Genomic DNA, 23,015 nt, shown 5'->3' with positions numbered 1-23,015 from the left:
CACATTACATTTGTAAGAATGATCAATCAATATAAAAGTACTTCAATAAGTCATATCTCTCAATTCAATTTTTGTACGTAGAACTTACTTGAAAAATATAAGGTATGAATTGTTATATTGTCACTTCGACAATTTTGTATAAGATTAAATCCTAAACATAAGTCGTTACACTATCATTTAGACGATTTTGCACGAGGTTAGTCGAGATGTGTATATATATAATATTAAAAAGAAGCATCCCATGTTCACTTACTAGTTGCAGGTTGGGAGCCATTTATCACCTTTTTCTTTTCATGACCAGAGGATAAAGATGAACTTTTAGTATGGACATTGATGGGTAGCAGCAGCCTTTCTTCCTTGCCCTACCGAAAAAACCTTCAATCAGTACACCATATCCAATCCTAAAAACTTTGGCCCATTATTGCTACCCCTCATAAGAGTTTCGGGGTCAGTGCCTTATAATTGATCCAACTCCGAACCAATAATTGATACAACTCCGAACCAATCATTAATAAGATAATATGAAATTTGAAAATAGAAAAAACACGATTCTAGGGATTGCAAAGTCTAAAAGGGTTATGGAGGTCGTCCCTGGTTACAACTTACAATTTCCTAAAAGATCAAAACAAAAAAAAGAACCACAAAAATAAAATTATGCACACTCAAAAACTTCATAACTACCAAAAAGCAATCTACTATGAGATTATATTTTTCTTTATACCCGTGAGTTTCTAGACTAACTTACGTACATTTCGACTAATCTCGTAGAACAACTAGCCGTCGAACCTTATAAAGTATTGAACAGACAAACAGAAAAAAGAAAAGAAAGCAGTTGTTCAGGATGATTTCGATGGTATCCAAGATTACATAACATAAGTTGAATGGTACAGACTGTTATGCATGCTTAATTAACCTTTTATCATTTAGTCGCAACATTCATGTGGAAGAACAGAACTTTTTGTTACAAAAAAGGAAAAAAAGAAAATCAAATTGTTCCAAAAAAAAAAACAAATCAACTTTTTTTCTATCATTTATCACATTCATTCTTTTTACTTCTTTAAAGTATTATATCACAATTTCCAAGTGTTTTATATTATAATCCCAACAACGGATATAGAATTTGAATATTAAACCTATATTAGTTGAACCATGTTGAACTATTCAAGTTGGCTATCTATACAATTTTACCCTCCACAAACTTTATACTATTATTTCTACGGTATCAATACAAACCTGCTTTATCCAGAGGTAGTCATGCTGGCTCTTTGTGATTGGTTCCAGAGTAGCAGCACATCTCAATTCGTCCTCTGCTGGACATGGTACAGGTGACTGGTTTCAATGTAGCAGCAATATTTCCGTTCTTCCTCATTTTCTTCTGAACATTGAACAAGTTTATAGGATCAGAACAGCACAACATAAGACTTGTACACTATAACATCAAACCTCAATCATGCCAAATATGTACTCGGGTTTGACACTTTTAATATCATTTTACCGCCTATAAACTTTAAACGGTCATTCCTGCGCTAGATTTGTACAATTATAAAGCAAGTTTTTGGCATGGTACTCAGAGTTATTAAAAGAGTACATATATAGATTAGTGTATGGAGTATAGTTGGATGGGACAGAAGAGCCAGTAGGAATTAAAGTAGAATGGAGACAGCACATGTGTGAAGCTACAGATGTTGTTACCTAATGAATTAATGAAATGGGGTCACCTTGCCTTCCACGTTGCTTTGCAACCATTTTCATTCCAACTTCCAAACTTCATATTTTTATCTGTGATTTCGTATCCATATGACCCCTTGTGTTGCATATGGATTTGCCTGCCATTTGACAACACCAAAGTTCATATCCCAACTCCCAACTACTAGCATGTGCTCAGTTCTAATTTAGAACCTCCAAAATGTCACTACCACACATGCTTTTTCTTCCTTGGTAATGTGAAACTTATGTTTGCATCCCTGGCATGCCCTTACCAAGTCTAATATATATATATATATATATACATCCTTGAGTGTGGCCAAATTGTTCACATATGGACTAATCTCACAAGACAACCAGTTGACCCTATTGTATTTGGTTGCGAATAGGATATTAAATGCTAAGTAGGTGCTAAGTAGGGGACCTAGGATAAAAATATATATAGTTGGTAGATGCTTTAGAACTTTCAAAACTATAGTTCTTCCAAAAACTATCGAGACCAAAATAAAAGCCAAGCATAAGTTAAAGACAAATGTTAACTTAAGAATGAGAATGAAAGAATTAATAATTAATGCTAACTATTTAATGTTGAACTCAAAGAGTAGAGAGAGAAGAAGTAGGCAGAGAAACGAGGAATAAGAAGAACAAACAGTAGGAAAACTGAGTGAAAATGATTCTATTGACGGTAGTTATTTTATGTCTATGAAAGAGAGAGGGGAAAAAAGCAGAGGAATATGCAGTTTCGACAGAAAAATGTACAGCAAAAAGGGAGTAGGTGTAGGGATGGTAGAATGCACATAATAAAAATGGCAGAGATTATTTGGGGCTGTATATGAAAAACTATAATATATTATAATGAGAACAAAAGAGAAAGGTTGGTCATGGGCAGAAACCTGTCAAATTAAGCAGCACCTCTTCCACAAGTTCTTCCAGCAATTTCCCTTCTATTTCCTTCCCTAAATCATCCATTTCCTCTTGTAATTGCTGAATCCAGCTCTTCCCCACAACCTCCTTCCGAACCATCCTCTCTACCACCAGGCTGTTAATGTCCCCAATCTCAAAACCAACACAATGTGTTTCGCACGATAGCCAATCCTTCAATCTGTCCCACACACTGTCCACCAAAGCTTGTGAGGGAGCATCAGCATTTACCCAGTTGTAAGACATTGCCATTGTGCTCCTATCCAACCGAAATCCTGCAATATCGACCAGGATGGCATTGACGCTGTCAAATATGAGCTTCCAGTTTGAACTGGATTGCCTTTGTTTCGCCTCCTGTTCTGGCTCTTTAGCACTTAGGTTGGCAAACTTGTCTCTTAGTGATGGATCCAATGGATAATCGAGAGAATGCCATCTTGAGAAAAATGAGTTGCACTGCACACTGTCATCGAGGCCATTGGCTGAGAGCAGAGTTTTGACAAGGCCGAGCCACTTTTGTTCCTCATTTTCTGTATCTTCACATGCTAACGAGGGTTTAACCAAATATGGATCTGTGTTTTCTGAATATTTATTTTCCCATGTCCTAGTCCGAAAAATGGACTCTATGGGAGGCGATTTGTCAATTAAGTTGGACTTCGTAGGCACTTGAATTCCTGGAAAAATAGGCAAGTCAAGAAATAGCATACTCTAGACAGTATATTAAAGATAGGTCAAACGACAAATTTTGTGCTACTGCTACAAAGTAAAATTGACCCATATTTCAAGGACACTTTTGACACTAATTAATCATTCTGAGATCAAACTTCGAAAATAAATTCAGTATAGCTCAGTCTGATACATCGATGGATAGCTAGAGAGAGTATGAGTACCTCTGATGTCTGGCTTCATATGGCCAGAAGACGAGCACATCTCGAAGTCATCCTCATCAAATAGTGGTTCAAAAACAGAGCATGGACACGGATTGTCCAGGTTCTCACTGGCATTTCCTGGCATCAAATTTCTTGCAAAAGGCAACCCAGCCTACAAAATTTAAATTTAGTTCTTCAGCAAGTTATTCAAAAAAAGAGAGAATACTTCACAAATTACTGGAAGAAAAAGCCAGCAATAATGCATTAAGCTTCTATTCACCACGCATGAAGACCTAGGCTACTTAGTGCTTCAACATTACTGAGAGTAACAAAGACCAACGGCCTACCAGAGGCTGGAACAATTAGATGCCATTAATTATTGGATTTTCAATTTGAAAACTTTGAATTTCTCAACTCCATATAGAGCATTGACAATCAGAAATCCAGTCACCATGTTTTTTTCCACAACAAAGCATAACAGAATACCACTTCAATCTCTGTTCTTATTACAAATATTTATTCAACATTCATCAAGTCCCAGATCATATGAGGGATTCTTAAGTGGCTCTGAACTCATAACCAAAGCCTATAACAAACGTTAACCAACCATTCTTAACAGTTAGAATAATGCCCTGGCACATGGTAACTAAGTAGGTAGACAACCTCAGGAAGAAAAATCAGAAAACACAAAAGAGTGGGGGAAATCTTAATGTTCATGAAAAGAACAGATGAATATGACAACCTTGCCTAAAATGATACTTCTGAGGAAGTAATTACTGAACGGAGCCAAATCGTCTATAAGAAGATAAATTACCTCAAGAGAGACCACGCCCAATGTGTTGGTTAAATCCGGAGACGTCTCTGATGATCTACACAGAGCAGAGAATGAGCATTCTTCAAGTTGAGTATTGTTGACACAAGATGCATTATCACCAACCCTGCCAGGAGGTGGAGAGGCTCCAAGTATTCCCACAACAGAAGTATCCAATTCCTCTTTACAAAATGCATTTTGTTTTTCTTTGTTCAGTTTCTTATTCCTGGAGAAGAATAAACTAGAAATTTTTCCTTTAAATGATGATTTAACCTTTGTCGGATGAGTTTTCTCTGGGATAACATCTGTCGTAGCAGACTTTGGAGCTTCAAAACCTAGTCTGCCACGTGACATCAAAGGAGATACTGGTGCAGACTTTGACCTCTGGAGACTTCTAGGAGAGTTTTCAATCTCTTCCTTACTGAAGTCAGTACTTAAGCAGGATGCGAACTCCCTCCGCTTTTCTTCCTCATTGGTTATCTGATCAATAGATTCGATGGACTTTTTTGGATCTGACAAAGAGAGCATCTCACCCAATGTACTAGAGCTTCTCCTTACATGCCTCGGTTCGTGAGAATTGGCATTTGATGTGATCGTTGACCATCTTTCAGAGAGACGCTTCTTGGCTTCACGGCAAACCAATGACTCTGGAGAACACGAAACACGGCTGAAGGAAGAAATAGAATAAGGGCTATCAAATTTGTTAACATAATCCCAAGAATGCCTGGAAGACGGTGACATTAATTCTAAGTCACTGAGATCCCTCCCTGCATACTCATTCTCTGACTTGTAAAATGAACTCTCATCACCAGTATAACCATTAGAAAAGACAGAAGAAATCAAAGTTTCATCCCTTTGATGTCCCATTTGACCTTCACTCAACTGTTCAGAAATCTCCGTTGCAGCTTCCCCTAATTCTGGCACCTCGACACCCTCAGCTTCCTCATCAAAATTTCCAGAGGTTTTATCAGGTGATGAACTAGCTTGTTGAGTTCCCACAGTTTTAACACCATGATTCTTACCAATGTTAGGCTTCAATACCACTATTCGTGTGGGTTGAACATATTCATCAACTCTCTGGTTTGAAAAAGTAGGCACATTACTGGGCTTGTCACGTGCAGTGGAATGGCAGACCTGAGTCGGTTTTCTCATCTGATTCTCACATCTTTTCCCCGTCCCAAATTTTTTTTCAGTGCTAACTAAATTTGAGGGCCTAAGGATAGTGATGCACGTCTTCTCAGGAGATGTAGGAAGTGAACAAAGTTGAAAACTACGCTGAGAAAACAAGGAATTTGGTTCTTGCAATAATTTGACAAACGATTCCTTATTGGAGCTCAGAACTTCTAAGGCATCTTGGAATTCTTTAGATTGCCTAAGTTTCTCATCTGTAGCCATACGTTTTGCTTCAGTGAATTTTTGACGAACAAGGGCAATCTTTTTTTCATCAATATTTTTGTCAAAATTTCCATAATGCAACTTTTTTCTATCATAATTTGTTTTCAAACTTTGCTGCCATATTTCATAAACGTCTACGGAGCTTTGATGAATTTCACACAGGGCGCCCTTCTCCAAACAGTCATCAACTTGTTCTATACGTTCTAGTGGCAACCTAGATTCTTTAACTATACATGGGGAACCTCTTGAAGGTGTTTTATAAGCAGCTGAACCAGGCTGCTCTGGCAAAGTATCTAGCCCCATCAACTTTGCAACAACATTTGGGGAAGAAATCTTAAACTCAGCCTCTTTTGACATCTCCTGGTCTATGAGCATCTTCATGGGCGTTTGATTTGCCTTCCCAATTGAGTGACCCTGCAATGCAGTAATAAAACAAACTTTTTACACAACTAAAAAAGTAAAACAAAAATCCAAACATCGTGTAGAAAATGGACATGCAGTGCAACAATTTTTCATGCTTTATACAATACACATCACTGTTAACAAAGCCTGCAAACAATTTACCAGTCCATCCTCTATGTGACTGTCAAGTGAAGAACTCGTCATAATTACTGCATCTGAGTGACTTCTTGGGAGTACAGAACCTGCAAAGAAGCATGTCAATATCAACAATTATCGCTTTACTAATAAACACAACAACTGACAGAAAAGAACACTGGTTATTCCAAGGGCATCAGAAGGAGAAGCTTTAAACATTACAAAAAATACACGAAAAAAAGATTTTTTTTAACCATATCCTATGCTAAATTTTTTGTTTTTTTTGTTTTTTTTACTTTTTTTATGTGGGCACGATACTCCTGCAATGTGTAATGCATGAATAAACACAACCCAGAGCAAACTAATTTTTTTTATTGGCCAATTTGATACAATTAGTTAAGGATTAGTGAAGGAGAAGAGTACCATAAACAGTGCATCCTGTTGTGCACCGGAAGCGAAACGAATGTACTCACAATACCAATAAACAGAATCACACAAAGAGACACCAAGATATTTACGTGGTTCGGAGCGAAGAAGTTCCCCTACATCCACGGATAGCAACCAATCACTAATAAACCAAGTGTTACAAGTGAATACCTCATTATCACACTACGAAGACTCTCACCAATATGTCACTCAACAAATACGATGTGACACTCAAAACTCTCCCAAATTCTCACCAATGTGTCACTCAACAAATACGATGTGACACCCAAAACTCTCCCAAATTCTCACAAATGTGTCACTCAACAAATACAATGTGACACCTAAAACTCTCCCAAATCCCGATACCACTTGTTAGGAGTGGATATCCGGAATGGAGGGAGAACTCTCTCATTATATAGCATTACAGAATCAAATCTCCGACGGAGACTAAATCTAATTCAAATAACCAAATCAAATCTAATCCAAATAACCAAGGTTATCAAATCTAATCCAAATAACCTAACCAAATCAAATCAAAACTTATGACAATTTACAACACATCCTCCATATGGCACCAATTAAGCTTTAAAGTTTGAAACTTGGCAAAACCATATGAGGCAACAAATTCACAAGCAAACACCATTTGAGAAGGCAATCAAGTTTGACATTCACGCGTGTGCACAGAAAACCAGGATTTAAGGGAAAAACACCAATAAAACTAAGAACAAGATTTGGACTAAGAATGATTCGCATTAGCGCCTCGCACTAGTAGCACACAGTCAAACCTTCAAAGAAGAAATTATAAAAATTTCGAAAATGACAACGGGGAATATGATCAGAGACAAAAGTCCTAGAGCAAAAAACATAAGAAAAAGGGAAGTCACCGTCACGATGCGGCTTATCCGTCAGAAGCTTGTTCCTACTAACGCCTGCACCCAAGTCAAACAGGTTTACCATTCTTCCCAAGCATCCAGGGAAAGGTTTTTCCATTTTATTACGGGCTGTTCTTCTTTGAACTTCCTTCATTAAAACACTGAAAATAAAAGTAAATTAACTACTTTCTTCAAGAAGAACAGAGCGTATGTTCCATAATTTCACAATAAAGAAAAAACAAACGGGAAAAAGTTCAGGGGGTAGTTTCGCACCTTAAAGTTTCTAGTTGCAGGCTTCAACCTTGAGAGCGAGAGAGNGGGGGGGGGGGGGGGGGGCAAATTTGAAAGGTAAGATCCCAAGTTTCAAGAAGGAAGAAGCCAATGACCATGGATATGAACACACAGAGAGAAGAAGCGAGAAAGGGCGGGAGAGAGGAGAATATTCAAAGAGAGAAAGAAGCCATTCATCCAATCGACACAGAAAGAAGGAATAAGCAATGCAGACGGAAAGTTCTGCATGATCACACGAAGCATCACATCAGTTCTTACGTCACAGCACGATAAACCCCAAAAAAAAGAAAAAAAAATCGAATTACATCACTGATCGAGGTCTCAAAGAGCCAAAAATTCAACTGGATGTTTAAAATCGGATTATAAAAAGCTCCAGAATCAAGAATTTCCCCTAAAAGAAACAGCAAAACAGCAGAATGAGTACCATTAGCAGAAGAAAGACCCAAAACCCTGCAATCAGTAACCGCAATCCCAAGATTAAACACCAAAGCTGACTTGCAATTAGCAGTAAGTAGATTCGAAACCACAATTTACTCCGGAAACTAAAAAGGAACAAGTATAAAGATAGAAATGGATAATCTAGTTTCAAAATTTAGCAAGGAAAGGAAAAAAAAAAAAAAAAAAAAGGAAAAGCTGCAATTACATGAGACAGAAAGAGAATGAGATTCGAAAACAGCAGAGAAGCAGAAGAGATTCGGAAAACGAGAGATCAAAAGAGGAACAGAAAAATGCAGAAGAACTACACAGTAGCGGCGGGATAAAGAACCAACCAACATTCTGACACTTACAGAAGCATTCCACAGAGAGTGCGACTGAAAGGTTGAAAAGTAGTCAGGTCAGAGCCGGGAGAGTGGCCGGAAACATCGCCGGTAAAGTGGCACGGAGATTCGGCCAGTACCCGGGATAGTGAAAAAGAAGAAGGGAATTACGTACGGGTAGAAGAATTTTTTTTGCTCCCTTTCTGCACCGACTTGAAATATTTTTATAGAATGTGATGTATTTAAAGGTCCTTTTTTTATAATCTCTTCGGCTATAAAAACTACAAGAAGAATTAGACTCCGTAATGGGCCCATAATGGGCCATGGCCCATTACGGAGTCTAATTCTTCTGGCCCATTGAAAGGATTCACCTTCAAGGGTTCTCTTCATTCCATGTTTGGACCCTTATGGGCCCATAACTTCCAAATATTGTGGTTGGGCCTTAAAAATGGCGAGGGGAGTGGATAATTATTTATTTTATTTTCGCATACAAATATTTTATTTATTTACAAATTCATTAATCTTATTTAATTCAAGAATTTTATCTAAATTTTTAATCCTTACTTCAAATCTGCATAAATTTATTTCTAATTATCCACAAGAATTTTAATTTTTACCTTTATGTATCAAGCAACAACAAATATATCAAACATAAAAAGAGTAGGCGCACCCGAACAACATTAAAAACATCAAATAATGTAGGATATTGAAGAAGAAAGAAGGCGGACCTTTCAAAAACTAACACATTCAATTTTACACAAAAAAATGTTAATTTAATGTAACAAACTGACTTCTAAAACATGATCAGATCAGAACTCTTATCACATATATGCTTTAAAATTTACTAAAGCAAAAAATGAGTTAAAAGCTTCCAAATTACAAAACATGAAGCTAATGAAGCTAATAATGAAAGGAAAAGTTTGTAGAGGTGGTTGTCATGAACTGTTTTCAAAAAATTAGCCAAAAAGATGGCTCTTTTAAATTAAAAAAAGGGTTCAAATTTAATTAATTGAAATTAAGGTGTGATAATTGGAGCTTCCATGTGCAAACCCAATGCCAACAAAGGCTAATGATCATGCATTATTTCACTAAGTTTAACAAAGGCTAATGATCATGCATTATTTCACTAAGTTTTGGGGTCAAACCTATTAGATTATTCCTCTTCATTGGTTCCTTATCAACATAGAGAAATTAGGTTTTAGTTGGATCAAAATCAATAATTATTTGAATTTTATGAATCATTTCATTAATTAAGATTAATGGGACATGTCTAAATGGCACAATTAGACAAAAATGTCTTTCTTTTTTTGGTTGATGAAAAGAACAATTGAGAGAACTGTCAATGTTAACTGACATTCAATGAACAAATGAAGTGAGCCTCATCTTCCATGTCTTACAAAATGCCCAACAAATCAAATTTGTCAAAATGGGCCTTTGGAGCGGGCTCTGTTTCTCTGTTTTTTTCTATCTGTTTTTTTACATGTATACACTGTGTAGAAATAAAATCATCAATGGCGGATATTTTCAGAACTGGGAAATGCAGCGTCTATGGCATGCGGTGGTTCTCTTCTTTTGTTGCTTCGTCTCCGCCTTCCAAACGGTGCCGATATCTTGAGCTATTTTCATGGCGTCCGACGAAGCCCCTGATAGTCCTCTTCTCGAGAACCCAACTGCGTAAAGTCCCGCATTTCCCTTCCACCCATGTGGTGATGCTGCTTTTGGGAATCCGTTTTTTGAGAACAATTCGCCTTCCTGTTCGTTCAATGCCCAGTTTAAGGTTAGTCATGTTTCAGAATAGCGGTAACCTTTTATAAAAATTTGTTTGCCCACCAGGTGTATGATGAAATTCCTATGAGAAAAAAAAAAAAGTTTAAATTGAATGTTTGCCTCACCTGAAGCCAAGAGGGGACGTTGCTGCGGTACCCAGTAGCCAAAACTACTGAATCTACATCCAGCTTTTCGCCATTGACGAGCTCTACTTGGTTGCGTGTGAACCGTTTGATTCCAGGAATTACTTTGATGTCACCGGATTTGATTTTCGCTAATGCTCCAAGGTCAAGAACAGGGGTCTTTCCCGTCTCGTTTTTTAGCTCCAATGGTCCCATTGATGGCCGTTTGAGGCCGTATTTCTCAATGTTTCCGAGCACCAGCCATGCCAGGATCAATAAGAGCTTGTCAACCAGCCAGAGGGGCAGCCATTTCATCATCATAACTGCTAGTTCGAATGTTGATTTTCCAAGAACTTCTTTTGGTAAGACATGGACCTGTTGGAAACAGAGCAAGCAAACATCATTAGAGCCAAAATCCAAGCTTCAAATTGCATAGAGCTGAACATGTTAGAACAATGATATTAGTTGGTTCTAATGCTTACCGAGCTTCGGACCACCATTGAAGGTGAGGCATTGTGGTTGCACAAGTCAAGAGAAACTTCCATGCCCGAGTTGCCACAGCCAACCACCAAGACCTTCTTTCCGGTGAACTTCTCCCCGGACTTATATTCACAAGCATGCGACACACCGCCGCAAAACTCGTTCAATCCTTCGATTTCAGGCATTACACGTTCAGCATTCTCGCCAGTGGCAACGACGAGCCACCGGCAAATGTACTCGATCTCGTTACGGATCGAACCAGCAGTTGAAACGGTCTTAACACGCCACAGACCGCTGGTTTCATCGTACCTAGCTGACTGAACACACTCATTAAATTGAGGGTTGATCTCAAAATGCTTGGCGTACGATTCAAGGTACTCAATGAACTGTCTCTTGGTTGGGTATTCAGGGAAGTCTTCTGGGAATGGAAGTTTTGGGAGTTGGCAGAATTGCTTTGGAAGGTGAAGCTTAAGCCTATCATAGGTGCGCTTTTGCCACAGCGAGGCTATGCATTCAGCTCGTTCAAGGACTACAAAAGGCACCCCTTGTTCTCTAAGACAAGCAGCTGTGGCCAACCCAGATGGCCCGGCTCCGACGATCACTGGACCGTTAACCCAGACGCAACGACGAGAGAAGAATTCGTCGTGATCAGCAAGACGAAACAAGTTCTCCATCACCAAAAAGGTAAGCTCAAAGGTGTTTTGTTTGATTGAAACTGTGGTTGTGTTTGTATTCTTTAGAGAAGATTGTGAGTAAAAGTTTGAAGGGGTTTGGGAATAGGAGAGCAGAATTTTGATCTTTGGAGAGGATGAGAATGAAGGGAGGAGGAGAGGGGCTTAAATAAGGAGAAGTGGATGGCATCAAAGAAGAGAGAGAGAGATGCATGTGATGTGGAAGTGGGAGTCAATGAGCTTTTTTTTAAGGGTCATTCTCAATTACTCAAATCATAAGCTTCTGCCTAACCCCTCCATTATTTTATTTCCTTATTCCCTCTCCTCCATATAATATTAACATCTCACTCATACATACATTATGAATTTATTGTTGATAAACCCCATCATACACTATTTACTTTCAACGTCGTTTATGTAAATTTTCAACTAGGTACTAGGGTAGCGAGTGATTTGGGACGGATTGAGTTAGGTCAGGTCATATCAAGGGGGGAGTCGACGAGTTGGTTGAGTTGGGTCAAGTCAGATCAAGTCTATAGTGACAATAAATGGATTGGATCGAGTCGATAGACACCAGAGAGAGAGTAAGGAAGCAATGAAAGGGAGAGACGAGAGAGAGAGAGTAAGGAAGCAATGAAAGGGAGAGATGGAGTTTTCAAAGGAAGTTGAATCAGGTGAGCCCCTAGAAGAGACATTCCATGGCAATGATGAAGAGAAAAGATGCTGACTAGGACAATGAGAAGGGATCCCACGTGGAGGGAGGAAGTCGAAGGCATGGGGTGAGGGGGCCACACGTCAGCATCTTTGTACCAAAAAAAATGAAAATTTAGAATTTGCTGACTGGAAAGGCTGTTTTGTTTTATGGCTCACACCACCACCTTGCCAACTGTTACACTTCAATAGCTATGCTCATAAACATTAACTCTCTCTCTCTCTCTCTCTCTCTATATATATATATATATATATTTTTTTTTTTTTTTAACTTTGATATATTCACGAGTTTATATTATTATTATTATTTAGTTCAACAATAAATGAAGCATTTATTCTAATCTATACTCTTTTGGTTGAGTTTATATTGTTATAATTAGATAGAGTTATGCTCCAATTGAGTATGTCTTTCTAAAATTTCACTAATACATCTTTTAGAGTACATGGATAAAAAATGTTATATTAGAGATCTAAACCTTAAGTTCATTTCATCACTTCTTTTTGTGAGCGTGCCAAGTGGCCACAAGGGTTTGGTTGTATATAAACTTTAAAATGGGAAGAAACTTGGTAGGAATCTAAAGGGTGACAACGAAGTAGATTCATATAGTGAAAGATTTGATATGAAAGTGTAAAAGAAAGGAGTTAGGTGGCTATCGAGACTAATAATATATGATACGAAGTAGATTCTTTTTCTCTTTTACAAACTCCAAATATAAATTAGTATCCTATCATCATTCCGAACTTTATTGCTATCCTCACTTTCATCATCAACCCCTCTAACTTTCTATACCGACCCCAACAAAAATTATGTGCATTTAAATAAATAATGAGGTTGTCAAATATTTTAGTTTTTACAAATATTTTGTTTTAAATGGATCGATGACGTGTATTAACACACTTTCATTAACATGTATTAGAGTTGTATAAACTGGTCGTAACAAGTATTGAGTAGATCAATGATTATATTTTAAAACGTTAAAAACTAAAAAATTACTGGTTACCCTTTTAACATGAAAATATTATTTAATTACCATTTTAATTTATGAAACATTTATTTATTTATTTATTTTTGGAGGGCATCTTAATTTTTTTTTTTTGAAATAAAGTTCATGAATGTGACGGACACCTACATATCTTGCTTGGAATATATGACAGATGGGTTTTTTTCAAAATTAATACCAAATGCATAATTATTTGGACCAAAATACCCTTTCATACCAAAATAATTAGCACCATAATTAGGTATAGATTACTAGATTAATGGTATTAAAGGAAGATATATTTATGTTGTTGGTTTTGAGAAATTGATTGTTATAAGGATAATTATGTTCTAATTATGTTTTAGTTTAAGATTAATTAGTGAAAGCTATTTGGTAATGCTCAATCAATGGGTGGAAAGGGAATATTCATTAATTATTATAAGAACAAAAATTATGGGGTTTGGTTCATTTCATGATTACAAAAGGGCCCATTAGATTTTCCAACACTTTTTATTTCAATATTATATTAATTTCTAATCCAATCTCTCTCTAACCCTCAACCTACCCCTTTGTGGATAAGAATTCCTCAATTTAATTAGGGATATAAATTTATATTTTTTTATTCTAAAAAATAACCGAACATAGTTTAATTGATTAAGATCCAAGAATTAGTTGCTACCCTAACTTCATATACTCTTAAACGACCGTTCTTTTTTATATTATTTGAGAAAAATATACGCTTCCATTATATGTCACAAGGATCAAACATTGCAACAATCAACCAAATTAATTATTACTCAATTTTCAATTTTTTTAATTAATAAATTAAAATAAAATACAATAAGTAATAAGAGAAGGGTACGTGTCACAAATATACACCACCAGAATTATAAATGTAATTAAGATAATTATAAAGGAAAATAAATAAAATGAATCTTGAAGAAGATTTAGAAAATCCACATCATGGGTGACTCACTCTTATTAATTTTTAATTTTTGAGTTGTAAATTAAAATTAGTGAGGAATTAATTAATTAAAGTTGGGAATATTTTGTTTCATGTGTTTAGATATTTTGTGATCTATGATCTTTGTAACTATGATTGGTACCAAGATATGTAAAATTATCATCATTTTAAGAAGAAGAAGAAAAAAAAAACTTTGGTCAAACATGTTTTTTTTTCTTTCTAATTTATTTAAAAAAAAAAAACTCTTTTACTAAGTTCTACTATATTAAATAAATATTATTTATTGCAAAAACATTATTAAGATTCATTATTATTATTATTTTGCTAAGAAAGATTTATTTATTTATTTTAATTTATTTTAGTTTTATATATTCTTTTCTTTTCGTCATATATTGAGCATAAAATTTTAATCGAGTAAAAAAAATATTGAAAAATGTAAAATTTAACAGGACTAAATTATAGAAAATGATTTTAAAATATGTTTAAATTTTGAAAAGTTTAATAATACTTTTATATATTGATTAACTCACATTGTCACATGCCATACAACATGGACTTCATATTCCATACTTTATAATGCATAAAACCATATTATAAAAAAATATATAGAGACATTAAAAACCAATTATTAATATATAAACTAATAAATAAACTTAAATCTTAAATCATTGTGCTAGCTAAGCTACAATGTGGCTGACCTCATCTTCAATTTCACACTTATTATTCCACTGTATTCACATTCATACACTCCTATAATTACACATCACACCCTTTACTTTTTTTTATTTCTCAAACAACCCCAATATTTTCTAAATTTGCGTTCTAAAACCCCCATCTTTTACAAAAATCTAATCATAACCCTTCTATTTTATTATTTAACTTTAACAAATTGATAATACGTGGCTCATTCTTTATGCGCCACACTAGAGTACTATATATTTTATAATCTCTCTATTTTTATTTATAAATATAAAAGAAAATGTATATTGCGTGTTTTTTTTTATAAATAAATAAATACAATAAAAAATGGTTTTGTTTAGAATAAAAGGAAAAAAAATAGTGATAAAGATGGCAGGTTAGAAGGAGAGGCATTGCATCTACCACATTTCCTTCATTTGTGCAATTATTGTTTGATAATTTCAATAAATAAAACATAAATTAAATTCAATTAAATTAAAATTAAGGTTTAATTTGTCACTTCAATCTAGGTGTCTCCCGAGAGACATGTTTTGAATTCCCCAATGCATTATTCTTTAGTTTAACTTTCTTACATTACAATATTTGATTATTTTTTTCTAATTAATAAAAAATTGAAAATTCATAAACTTACTTTAAAAAAATTAAAATTAAAATTGGAGATTATGAGGGACTAAATATATAAAATTTAAAAAATTAAGGACCAAACATAAAATTTAGCATATGATTAGTTGAAAACCCACAATGTTTGGAAGAAGAAAAAAATTGTAGAGAAATCTTAGATATGTTTTTGACAATGATACAATTATGGGATATGTTTGTCTAAGACAAATATTTTTCCAACTCCTTACTTGAGACCATATGCATATTATATATATATACATATTAATCAATCATATACATTTTTCTTTAGAAAATGTAAAACATGTTACAATTTTAATGCTACGGTTAATAAAATAATAATAATAATAAATAACAGGAAAGAAAGGAGAGGAAAATCAAAATTGATAGAGGGACAGTTTGGTAATTTCACATATATTTATTAAATAAATTTGGCTAGAAAATTGTTGACTTTCAATGGATGAATCTCTTATAGTACTTTTATAACCGTTGTGAGGTGAACCGGAGGGTTAGGAGGGAACCCGTTGTGTCTAGGCTAGATTGCATGCGTCTTGACTAGACCTAGTCCATTTAGATTGGGCATTTATTATGAGGGCTCGACTTAGACGGTCTAAACCATGGATCGTGCTGATATACTCTTTGATTATTTCTTCTTTGTGCGTTTGATTAAGGTGCTTGTTCTTCTCTAACAAAACACGACAGGGTGTGGTGCTTACGATGGTAAAGTTGCAACCACGAACTCCTTGGAAACATCAATTTTTCAATAACGTAACTAAAAATCGATGAAGAAGTCAAGACGGGATGAATAAATCTAGTTGTCATAGAAATTAGGATAAATGAATTAGAAGTTGAGAAAAGGGAGTATGCATTGCATATTCCCTTCCGCCATCTGAGCTGAGCACCAACCAGCAGCGCTGGTGCATGCCACCCCCGTAGCTTCCTCCCATATGCATGCTGCCACACACAGCCCCCTCCCCTTCCTTAATGGCTAATGCTCCCATATTAAAAAACAACGTGCCGAGAGCATATTAAGTATATCCAAACTTACTTTAATCCTTCACCAATTTGAATTGATATCTAATATTCACGGAGGGAGAGACGAACAACATTAATACTATATCATTTTATTTCACAACGTCTCGAGAGTTGAAAATAAGTCTAGATTCGAAAATTCTCGAATAGGTCAACTTTTCAAATTGTCGTTGAATTCATGGGCAGGCAAACCTAGTAAACAAAAACCTTTTAATAGCTAGAAGAAAAGAAAGTAAAAGTAATTCCCACTAAATAGAAGCAACATAAATCATAAAAACAGGGTTGTGTGAGAGCAATACAAGCATCATGCTGCTTCAGTGGAGTGTTGCACCCTAGATGGCAAGAGTCCAGTAGTTGAAAGCATCAATAGCTTACGCTATGACCCGAATAGCCTGGAACATGTGGAATTCCTTATAAAATGAAAATTGATATATTTATTTATATAAAGATCTTAATGAATTGGAATATATTGCAATGTTTTTTCATTTTTATTCCATATCAACACATAGTTCACGAGTTAGATTTCGTATTGATATCCGACCGACGAAATTAAAATTAGATTTAAAATTAAGTTAAATTTAATGAAAATAAAATAACATACATTATTAATTAGGTTAATTAAGTTGATTATGAATAAATAGAGAGAAAAATAAAATGGCACATGGGATGCATTATACATGGGTGGCAGCAACATCTAAGGGCGGTCGTTGCGCAGATTTGGATGTTTATGTTTGCTTTAAAATGATCTCAACCGTCCAAATATTTTCTTTTAAAATAAAAAAATAATAAAAGAAAGGAATTAATCCATGTGATGCCTTCAAAAATTACACTCAATAATCAAATATTATAATTTAGTCAAACCCCATTAATCAAATTAATCAGTAAAATAGCTAGATTTCCCTCTCTCTTCCAATAATTAATTAATTAATTAATTAATTAATCAACTAACATAGCAACCATAATAACTGAATTAATAGGGAGAGAGAGGGAGAGTTGTGGGAGAAACACGTGAGACCACATGGAAAGGCAGTTGAAAGTTTTTAGTTAGAGAGAGATAAAAAAATAAAAATAAAAAAATAATTTATTAATTAAGAGACCATAAAATGAGAAATTAGTAAAAAAAAACATCAATTGGAAAAACCAAGGTGCATAAATATTTGAAAACAAGAATCCCATCTTGACCAAACACATGATTTTATCATTGTTTATCCAACGGTCCAAAATTATTCAAATTTAGAGTATACAAAATCAAATCAAACAACAGTGATGTGTCCCGACATTCTCTTGCATCCCCTACGACATGGTTATATCACTTACTTCTCGCTTATATATTAGAACCAACTTAATTATAAATTTCTTTTTTAATTGTTGTTGCCATATTAATTTATGTTAATTGTTTGGGACATGACCCACACGTACATTAGGTATAATTGGTTTAATTAGCATAACAATTAATTAGGGTAGACTATAAAAATGCATGAAACTTGAACATAATGGGAATTGACTTTAATGATTGCAAATTATTTCAAATTCATGTATGATTTCTATATACATTATGAATTTGCAATATTTCAACAACCATATAGTTTAAACAAATAAAATAAAAAATTTAATAGTCAAACAAAATATATATATATACTTGAAAATTAGGGTTTTATAACTTTTAGATAGGAAATGCATCACATCACGACACCATATGGAATGTGTATAATTCATGTGAATGATGTGGATATGGACCAAACCTAATAAATTTAATGTCCAAATTTAAACAAAGTCTCGCATCATAAATGAAAATAAAAAAATCCGACCATTTTTATTAGAATGAAATATTTTGAATAAATCGAAGGTCAAATCATATAATTATAAAAATAAGGGCCATAAATATGGACAAAAGTTCATTAAAGTTGAAGTTGGAGGTTCTTAAAATTCCTATTTGTTAATCAGAAGACTAAAATTAGGATTTCTGGAATATTATTGAAATTGATACTAATCATTGGTTTGATTATTTCGAACGCAATCATGTTTAGTCGTGTGTGTGTTACAAGTCGAAAGTAAAGGGGTTGATGTTGATGTAGTTGTGAATATGAGAAAAATGAAGAGAAGGGACCAATGTTTCAAATGGAATGCATGAAAATACCATATGAAGGGTCTAAAATTCATGTGAAGATGGACCAAAACAAAGGGGAAATAGAATTTTGGATGGTCCAATTGAGGTCCTAAATGGTCCCAAAGCATGTGGTTTTTTCACAAAACGAGTCTCATTTCTCACGTCATTACTTAGCTAACTATAGTTCGTTCTTAGCAAGCACTAGGAAACGACTCTAACCATACGAGTAAGGAGTTTAGGCTTAAGATCAATATTGTCCCAACTATGGACAAAGATCACTTGATCATTCCCATCAAAGAAGAAAACACATATGTTGTCAAAAGTTAAACAATACGCCATCTCGACTCAGTCGAGACATGGTGGTAGCCATGTCTTTGCCTCGTGACAACTATTGTCACCCAATCATGGCAAAACATTCTTGCCCCCATGACAACCACATCCATTAAGACTAGCAAACATATATAAATAGAAAAGTGAAGAACTGTTCCTATTATTTCTTACCAAATTTATACAAACTTGATGTGTACTCCTTTATACAATGAAATGTGAGTGGAGAGTAGAGTGTCTCAGCCACCAAAAGAAGAAGAAAAAATGCTAAAAAATGCAGCCAATGATGGCATAAGAACAATAAAAAGAATACAAACACTATACCCAAACACTCCTCAGTCCTAGTGAAGAAGAATTTACAATACCAAACCCAGATTGAATGAATAAATAAAATTTCATCAAGGAGAGGGACCTTTCTTTGTGGGAGGATGGTACAAAAACAAGATTTCCGAGCTGAGCTGGAGCTGAGCTGCTTGACGAGCCACCCAACAGAACAGAAATCAGCTGAAAAACACCCTACTCGACCCGTTCTTAGCCTCACTCGTTTAAAAATTGGAAGGCTGGGTTCTCAAGCAAGTCGTCGGCAGGCTTCACGCCGCAGAAATCTTTCTCTTGCAGTGAGTTCGAGAGGTCTTCGACCGAGAAAGGGATGCTGTGCATTGATGAAACATGGCACGTTTTAATAGAGCACGACAACGAATCATATTGTGAGATGATTAAGACGCATTACGATTGATTTTTCGGACTCACCTAGAATTGTCATCCAATAGGAAGGAACTGCTAACTGCACTGTTGGAGTCCTCAGTCATGAGCACTCTCATACTGGATATTACCTATTCTCATATATTAAAGTTATGGTGAGCAGATTAACTCAAGAGAAACAGTTTCAAATGAAGAACAGGACATGAACAAACAACTCACATCAGGCGACACGCTTCGTGTGTTATAGTTGTCATCCCAGTAGAGTGTACATATTCTATAAAGTTGCTGGACACTCAGAATCTAAACCAAACAAACAAAGATTTTGTGTTAGATTTCCATAAAAAGGATCTAAAGCATAATTGTCATAATTCGAGAACTAAGTGAACAGAGACGAGAGAAAGAGAGCGAGAGTTACCGGGCAAAGATCATTGGTGATTTCATCATATGAAATTCTGTATTTCTGATGTATAACCTGTAAATAAAGAGCATTAACAAGGACTTGATATGAGACTGTACAAGTTTATGTTTATAAAAATGAAGTAGATATCATACCAAGAACCCAACAGCTTGTCTTATGTGTTTAAGCTCATCCCAAGAAGCACCAGCATACTGTAAATAATTAGATTTACGTGAAAAAATATATATATATTTCTAGGCTAGCTTCAAATAAAGGTAAAAGAAACGCTCGACTAAGAGTCTCATTAGGGCGGCGGCTCGTTTTGTATTGCTTTGAGCTTAAGCAACATGACACAAATGAGGTGTGAGATCCCACATCGGTTGAGGAGGAGAAAGTATTCTTTATAAGGATGTGGAAACTTCTCCCTAGTAGATGCGTTTTAAAAACCTTGAAGGGAAGCCCAAAGAGGACACTATCTGTTAGCGGTAGGTTTGGGCCATTATAAATGGTATTAGAGCCAAACACCAAGCGATGTGCCAGCAAGGAGGCTGAGCCCCAAAGGGGGGTGGACATGAGGCGGTGTGCCAGCAAGGACGTTGGACCCCAAAGGGGGGTGGATTGGGGTATCTCACATCGAACGATAATGCTGGGCCTAGAAGGGGGATGGATTAAGAGGTCCCACATCAGTTGAGGAGGAGAATGAAACATTTTTTATAAGGGTGTAGAAGCATCTCCCTAGCAGACGCGTTTTAAAAACCGTAAGGGGAAGCCCAAAAGAGAAAGTCCAAAGAGGACAATATCTACTAGCGGTGGGCTTGGACCATTACACGAGGACACGAGGACAGCTTATTCAAAACTAACTCAAAATTTTAACTTCTTGATTGAAAAGGGAAAGTAAGTACTACCTCCTCTTTTGCCTGGCAGCACCAAAGCTCCAACTCAGCTAACCCGGATTTGACATATTCCCCATTGCTGAACGTACAACATTCTCGACGAAGAAGAAGGCTGAAAAGTAAATAACACGACCGTCAACACAGTTCCCTTCTTAGAACGAAACCGAAGATACAGAATGAATGGCTTACCTATTGAAGAGTTGAACATTAATATATGAAAAGTTTTGAACAAAGATATTCTGGGTAAGTATTTGCGGAACCTGAAACCATAACGATAATGAAATCTTTGAGAAACATGTCCACAACATTCAATACAAGGGACTTGAAAGGTTCCAAAAAGTATCCATACAAAATTTTCTTTCAATGTACACAGAAGCATGTTGAGGCATTCTATGATGCTCTGCCAGTAATTTGTTTGAGTATCTTTTCCAAATGATCTTCCCGATCGTAATACTCCCTTCGATGTTCTTGGTACCTGACAAGAACCCGAGACGTATAGCAAACGAAGCTTCATTACAACAACCCCCGTACGAGAAAGAGAAAACAAAAAGACTGCTCGGAGGATCCTACTTACTTGGATACACAAGGACAGCAATGATGTCAACTCCTTCTTCAAGTTATCTCGGATAATTCCGAATATTTTTTCGACATATGCTGTCAACTGCTGCTTGAATAGCAAAGCTGGATATTTAGCATCCACTTGGCGCACGACCTTAAGCGCAGATCCAAGACTGTTGGAAGAAGGAGACGAACGAAAACCCTAAACAACCAAGAACACTAAAGGATTAAATAACAGAAAATGAAGGTTCATAAAGAATAGAAACATTGAATCGAAACTACCATAGTCATCCTTCCAAATAAGGATGTTGAAGTTGGCGGTTTTCGGGGAGCACCGGCAGCTTTCAAGCTTCTTTGAAGCAAGAACAGTAGCGCAGATGTGTTCGACAACCAATAGGCTAGATGATCATTGTTATCTTGATTCTGGAACTTAGATAAATACGATTAGAACCCCATTTATTCCAACGAACGATCTTAACTTCGTTACTTTAGTAACAGCATAACGCGAATGACAGAAACGAATCTTTTCCAGTTACCTCTATTGCAGATCCAATCATCTGAATTAGGCGATCGAACACACTTGTTTTTTCGGCTTCGAAAGATTTCCAGTGAAGAAGACATTTATAAATGGTAAAGGCAGCTACAGGCTTCCCATTACTGAACCCAATGTTGTTCATGACACAACTGACAAGAGCATCAACATTCTCCTGTACCAGGAATCAGAAGTTAAAATATATCACCAATGGAGCAAAACAAATGAGAAGACTCGGGCGATTTAGAAGCACGTACGTGTTGATTTTCGAAAAGAGGTCGACTCAACTTAATTTCAGATTCTGAGCTAATTCTCTTCAGCGCTTTCACGGGTGTTACGAGCTGCTGCTCCTATAATTAGACATAATTATGAACGTCATGTATTAAAAATAATACCACCCAGTATGAACATAGAGGGAGACGAATAAGGTGCAGAAAGACGCAATACATCGATTTTGTTATCTTCAATCAAATGGCTACCGTTCTCCAATTTCTGCAAAGAAAGAAACTCGATATTACTGTTCGAGAACAAGGAAGAACGGTGCACGAAGACGGCTAGAGGAAGATTGAAACTCGACCACAAGCAAGAGGCCTAACAAAAACAGTATCAAACCTCAAATAAGACTTACCTCTGCTACTGCAATAGGAAGATGGTCAGCCATTTTTTTCACTGGTGTTGTCATGAAGGTCTGCTGGCGAAGAATCTGATTTTGAGATTCAATATTTGAGAATTTTTGTTCAAGCCTGTAAAAACGAGCACACGGTTGCTTGATAATGAACGAACAATCTAGCAAATATATGTTCGGTTTCTCATCACACAAAAAAAAAAAAAAAAAAAAAAAAAAAAAAAAAAAAAAAAAAAAAAAAAAAAAACC

The 23,015-nt window shown here is 35.7% G+C and overlaps 3 protein-coding genes across 8 annotated transcripts in view; all 3 read right to left on the bottom strand.

The window, feature by feature from the left end:
- Positions 1–74: 74 nt before the first annotated feature.
- LOC111460943 lies at positions 75–8,799 on the bottom strand. Of its 5 annotated transcripts, XR_002713506.1 has the most exons (10): positions 8,612–8,799; positions 8,129–8,214; positions 7,806–8,045; positions 7,545–7,693; positions 6,262–6,341; positions 4,306–6,111; positions 3,513–3,663; positions 2,598–3,296; positions 1,234–1,375; positions 75–362 (listed from the first exon to the last, which is right to left on the bottom strand). XR_002713506.1 is itself a non-coding variant. In XM_023104322.1 (9 exons), the coding sequence occupies exons 4-9, from the start codon at positions 7,684–7,686 to the stop codon at positions 1,296–1,298; spliced, it is 2,958 nt and encodes a 985-aa protein (XP_022960090.1). In that variant the 5' UTR covers positions 7,687–7,693; positions 7,806–8,045; positions 8,129–8,214; positions 8,612–8,799; the 3' UTR covers positions 902–1,295. The 5 variants fall into 5 exon arrangements, 2 of the variants coding, with proteins under 2 accessions (XP_022960090.1, XP_022960091.1); XR_002713507.1 differs by lacking the exon at positions 8,129–8,214; XR_002713508.1 differs by lacking the exon at positions 8,129–8,214 and having other exon boundaries at positions 7,806–7,833.
- Positions 8,800–10,052: 1,253 nt separating this feature from the next.
- Positions 10,053–12,167, bottom strand: LOC111460944 (probable indole-3-pyruvate monooxygenase YUCCA8). Its single transcript, XM_023104324.1, has 3 exons — positions 10,953–12,167; positions 10,474–10,845; positions 10,053–10,333 (listed from the first exon to the last, which is right to left on the bottom strand). The coding sequence occupies exons 1-3, from the start codon at positions 11,622–11,624 to the stop codon at positions 10,106–10,108; spliced, it is 1,272 nt and encodes a 423-aa protein (XP_022960092.1). The 5' UTR covers positions 11,625–12,167; the 3' UTR covers positions 10,053–10,105.
- A 7,037-nt stretch (positions 12,168–19,204) lies between these two features.
- Positions 19,205–23,015, bottom strand: part of LOC111460860 (myosin-6-like) — a 13,810-nt gene continuing 9,999 nt past the window's right edge. Inside the window, exons 26-39 of one of the 2 annotated variants that reach the window (XM_023104196.1) lie at positions 22,770–22,884; positions 22,589–22,633; positions 22,399–22,491; positions 22,146–22,316; positions 21,892–22,032; positions 21,626–21,811; positions 21,401–21,526; positions 21,241–21,311; positions 21,064–21,163; positions 20,314–20,370; positions 20,177–20,233; positions 19,981–20,061; positions 19,810–19,892; positions 19,205–19,711 (exon numbers count right to left, since the gene is read on the bottom strand). In XM_023104196.1, coding sequence (XP_022959964.1) covers positions 19,597–19,711; positions 19,810–19,892; positions 19,981–20,061; positions 20,177–20,233; positions 20,314–20,370; positions 21,064–21,163; positions 21,241–21,311; positions 21,401–21,526; positions 21,626–21,811; positions 21,892–22,032; positions 22,146–22,316; positions 22,399–22,491; positions 22,589–22,633; positions 22,770–22,884 — 1,441 coding nt within the window. In that variant the 3' untranslated portion in view covers positions 19,205–19,596. The remainder of the gene's footprint in view (positions 19,712–19,809; positions 19,893–19,980; positions 20,062–20,176; positions 20,234–20,313; positions 20,371–21,063; positions 21,164–21,240; positions 21,312–21,400; positions 21,527–21,625; positions 21,812–21,891; positions 22,033–22,145; positions 22,317–22,398; positions 22,492–22,588; positions 22,634–22,769; positions 22,885–23,015) is intronic. The other variant, XM_023104197.1, reaches the window with a different exon arrangement.

Source organism: Cucurbita moschata, unplaced genomic scaffold (assembly GCF_002738365.1).
Source record: "Cucurbita moschata cultivar Rifu unplaced genomic scaffold, Cmos_1.0 Cmo_Scf00024, whole genome shotgun sequence".
Taxonomy (NCBI): domain Eukaryota; kingdom Viridiplantae; phylum Streptophyta; class Magnoliopsida; order Cucurbitales; family Cucurbitaceae; genus Cucurbita; species Cucurbita moschata.
The sequence above is the reverse complement of the archived record's forward strand: the minus strand, read 5'-3'. Positions and strand labels throughout refer to the sequence as shown.

Coding starts and splice junctions, on each gene's coding strand:
- LOC111460943 (XM_023104322.1), bottom strand. CDS start 7,686: ATGAAGGAAGTTCAAAGAAGAACAGCCCGTAATAAAATGGAAAAACCT. Junction 6,112..6,261: donor GTCACATAGAGGATGGACTG/GTAAATTGTTTG, acceptor ACTGCATTGCAG/GGTCACTCAATTGGGAAGGC. Junction 3,664..4,305: donor TGGGCGTGGTCTCTCTTGAG/GTAATTTATCTT, acceptor TAAATTTTGTAG/GCTGGGTTGCCTTTTGCAAG.
- LOC111460944 (XM_023104324.1), bottom strand. CDS start 11,624: ATGGAGAACTTGTTTCGTCTTGCTGATCACGACGAATTCTTCTCTCGT. Junction 10,846..10,952: donor CAATGGTGGTCCGAAGCTCG/GTAAGCATTAGA, acceptor TGTTTCCAACAG/GTCCATGTCTTACCAAAAGA. Junction 10,334..10,473: donor ACGTCCCCTCTTGGCTTCAG/GTGAGGCAAACA, acceptor TTGAACGAACAG/GAAGGCGAATTGTTCTCAAA.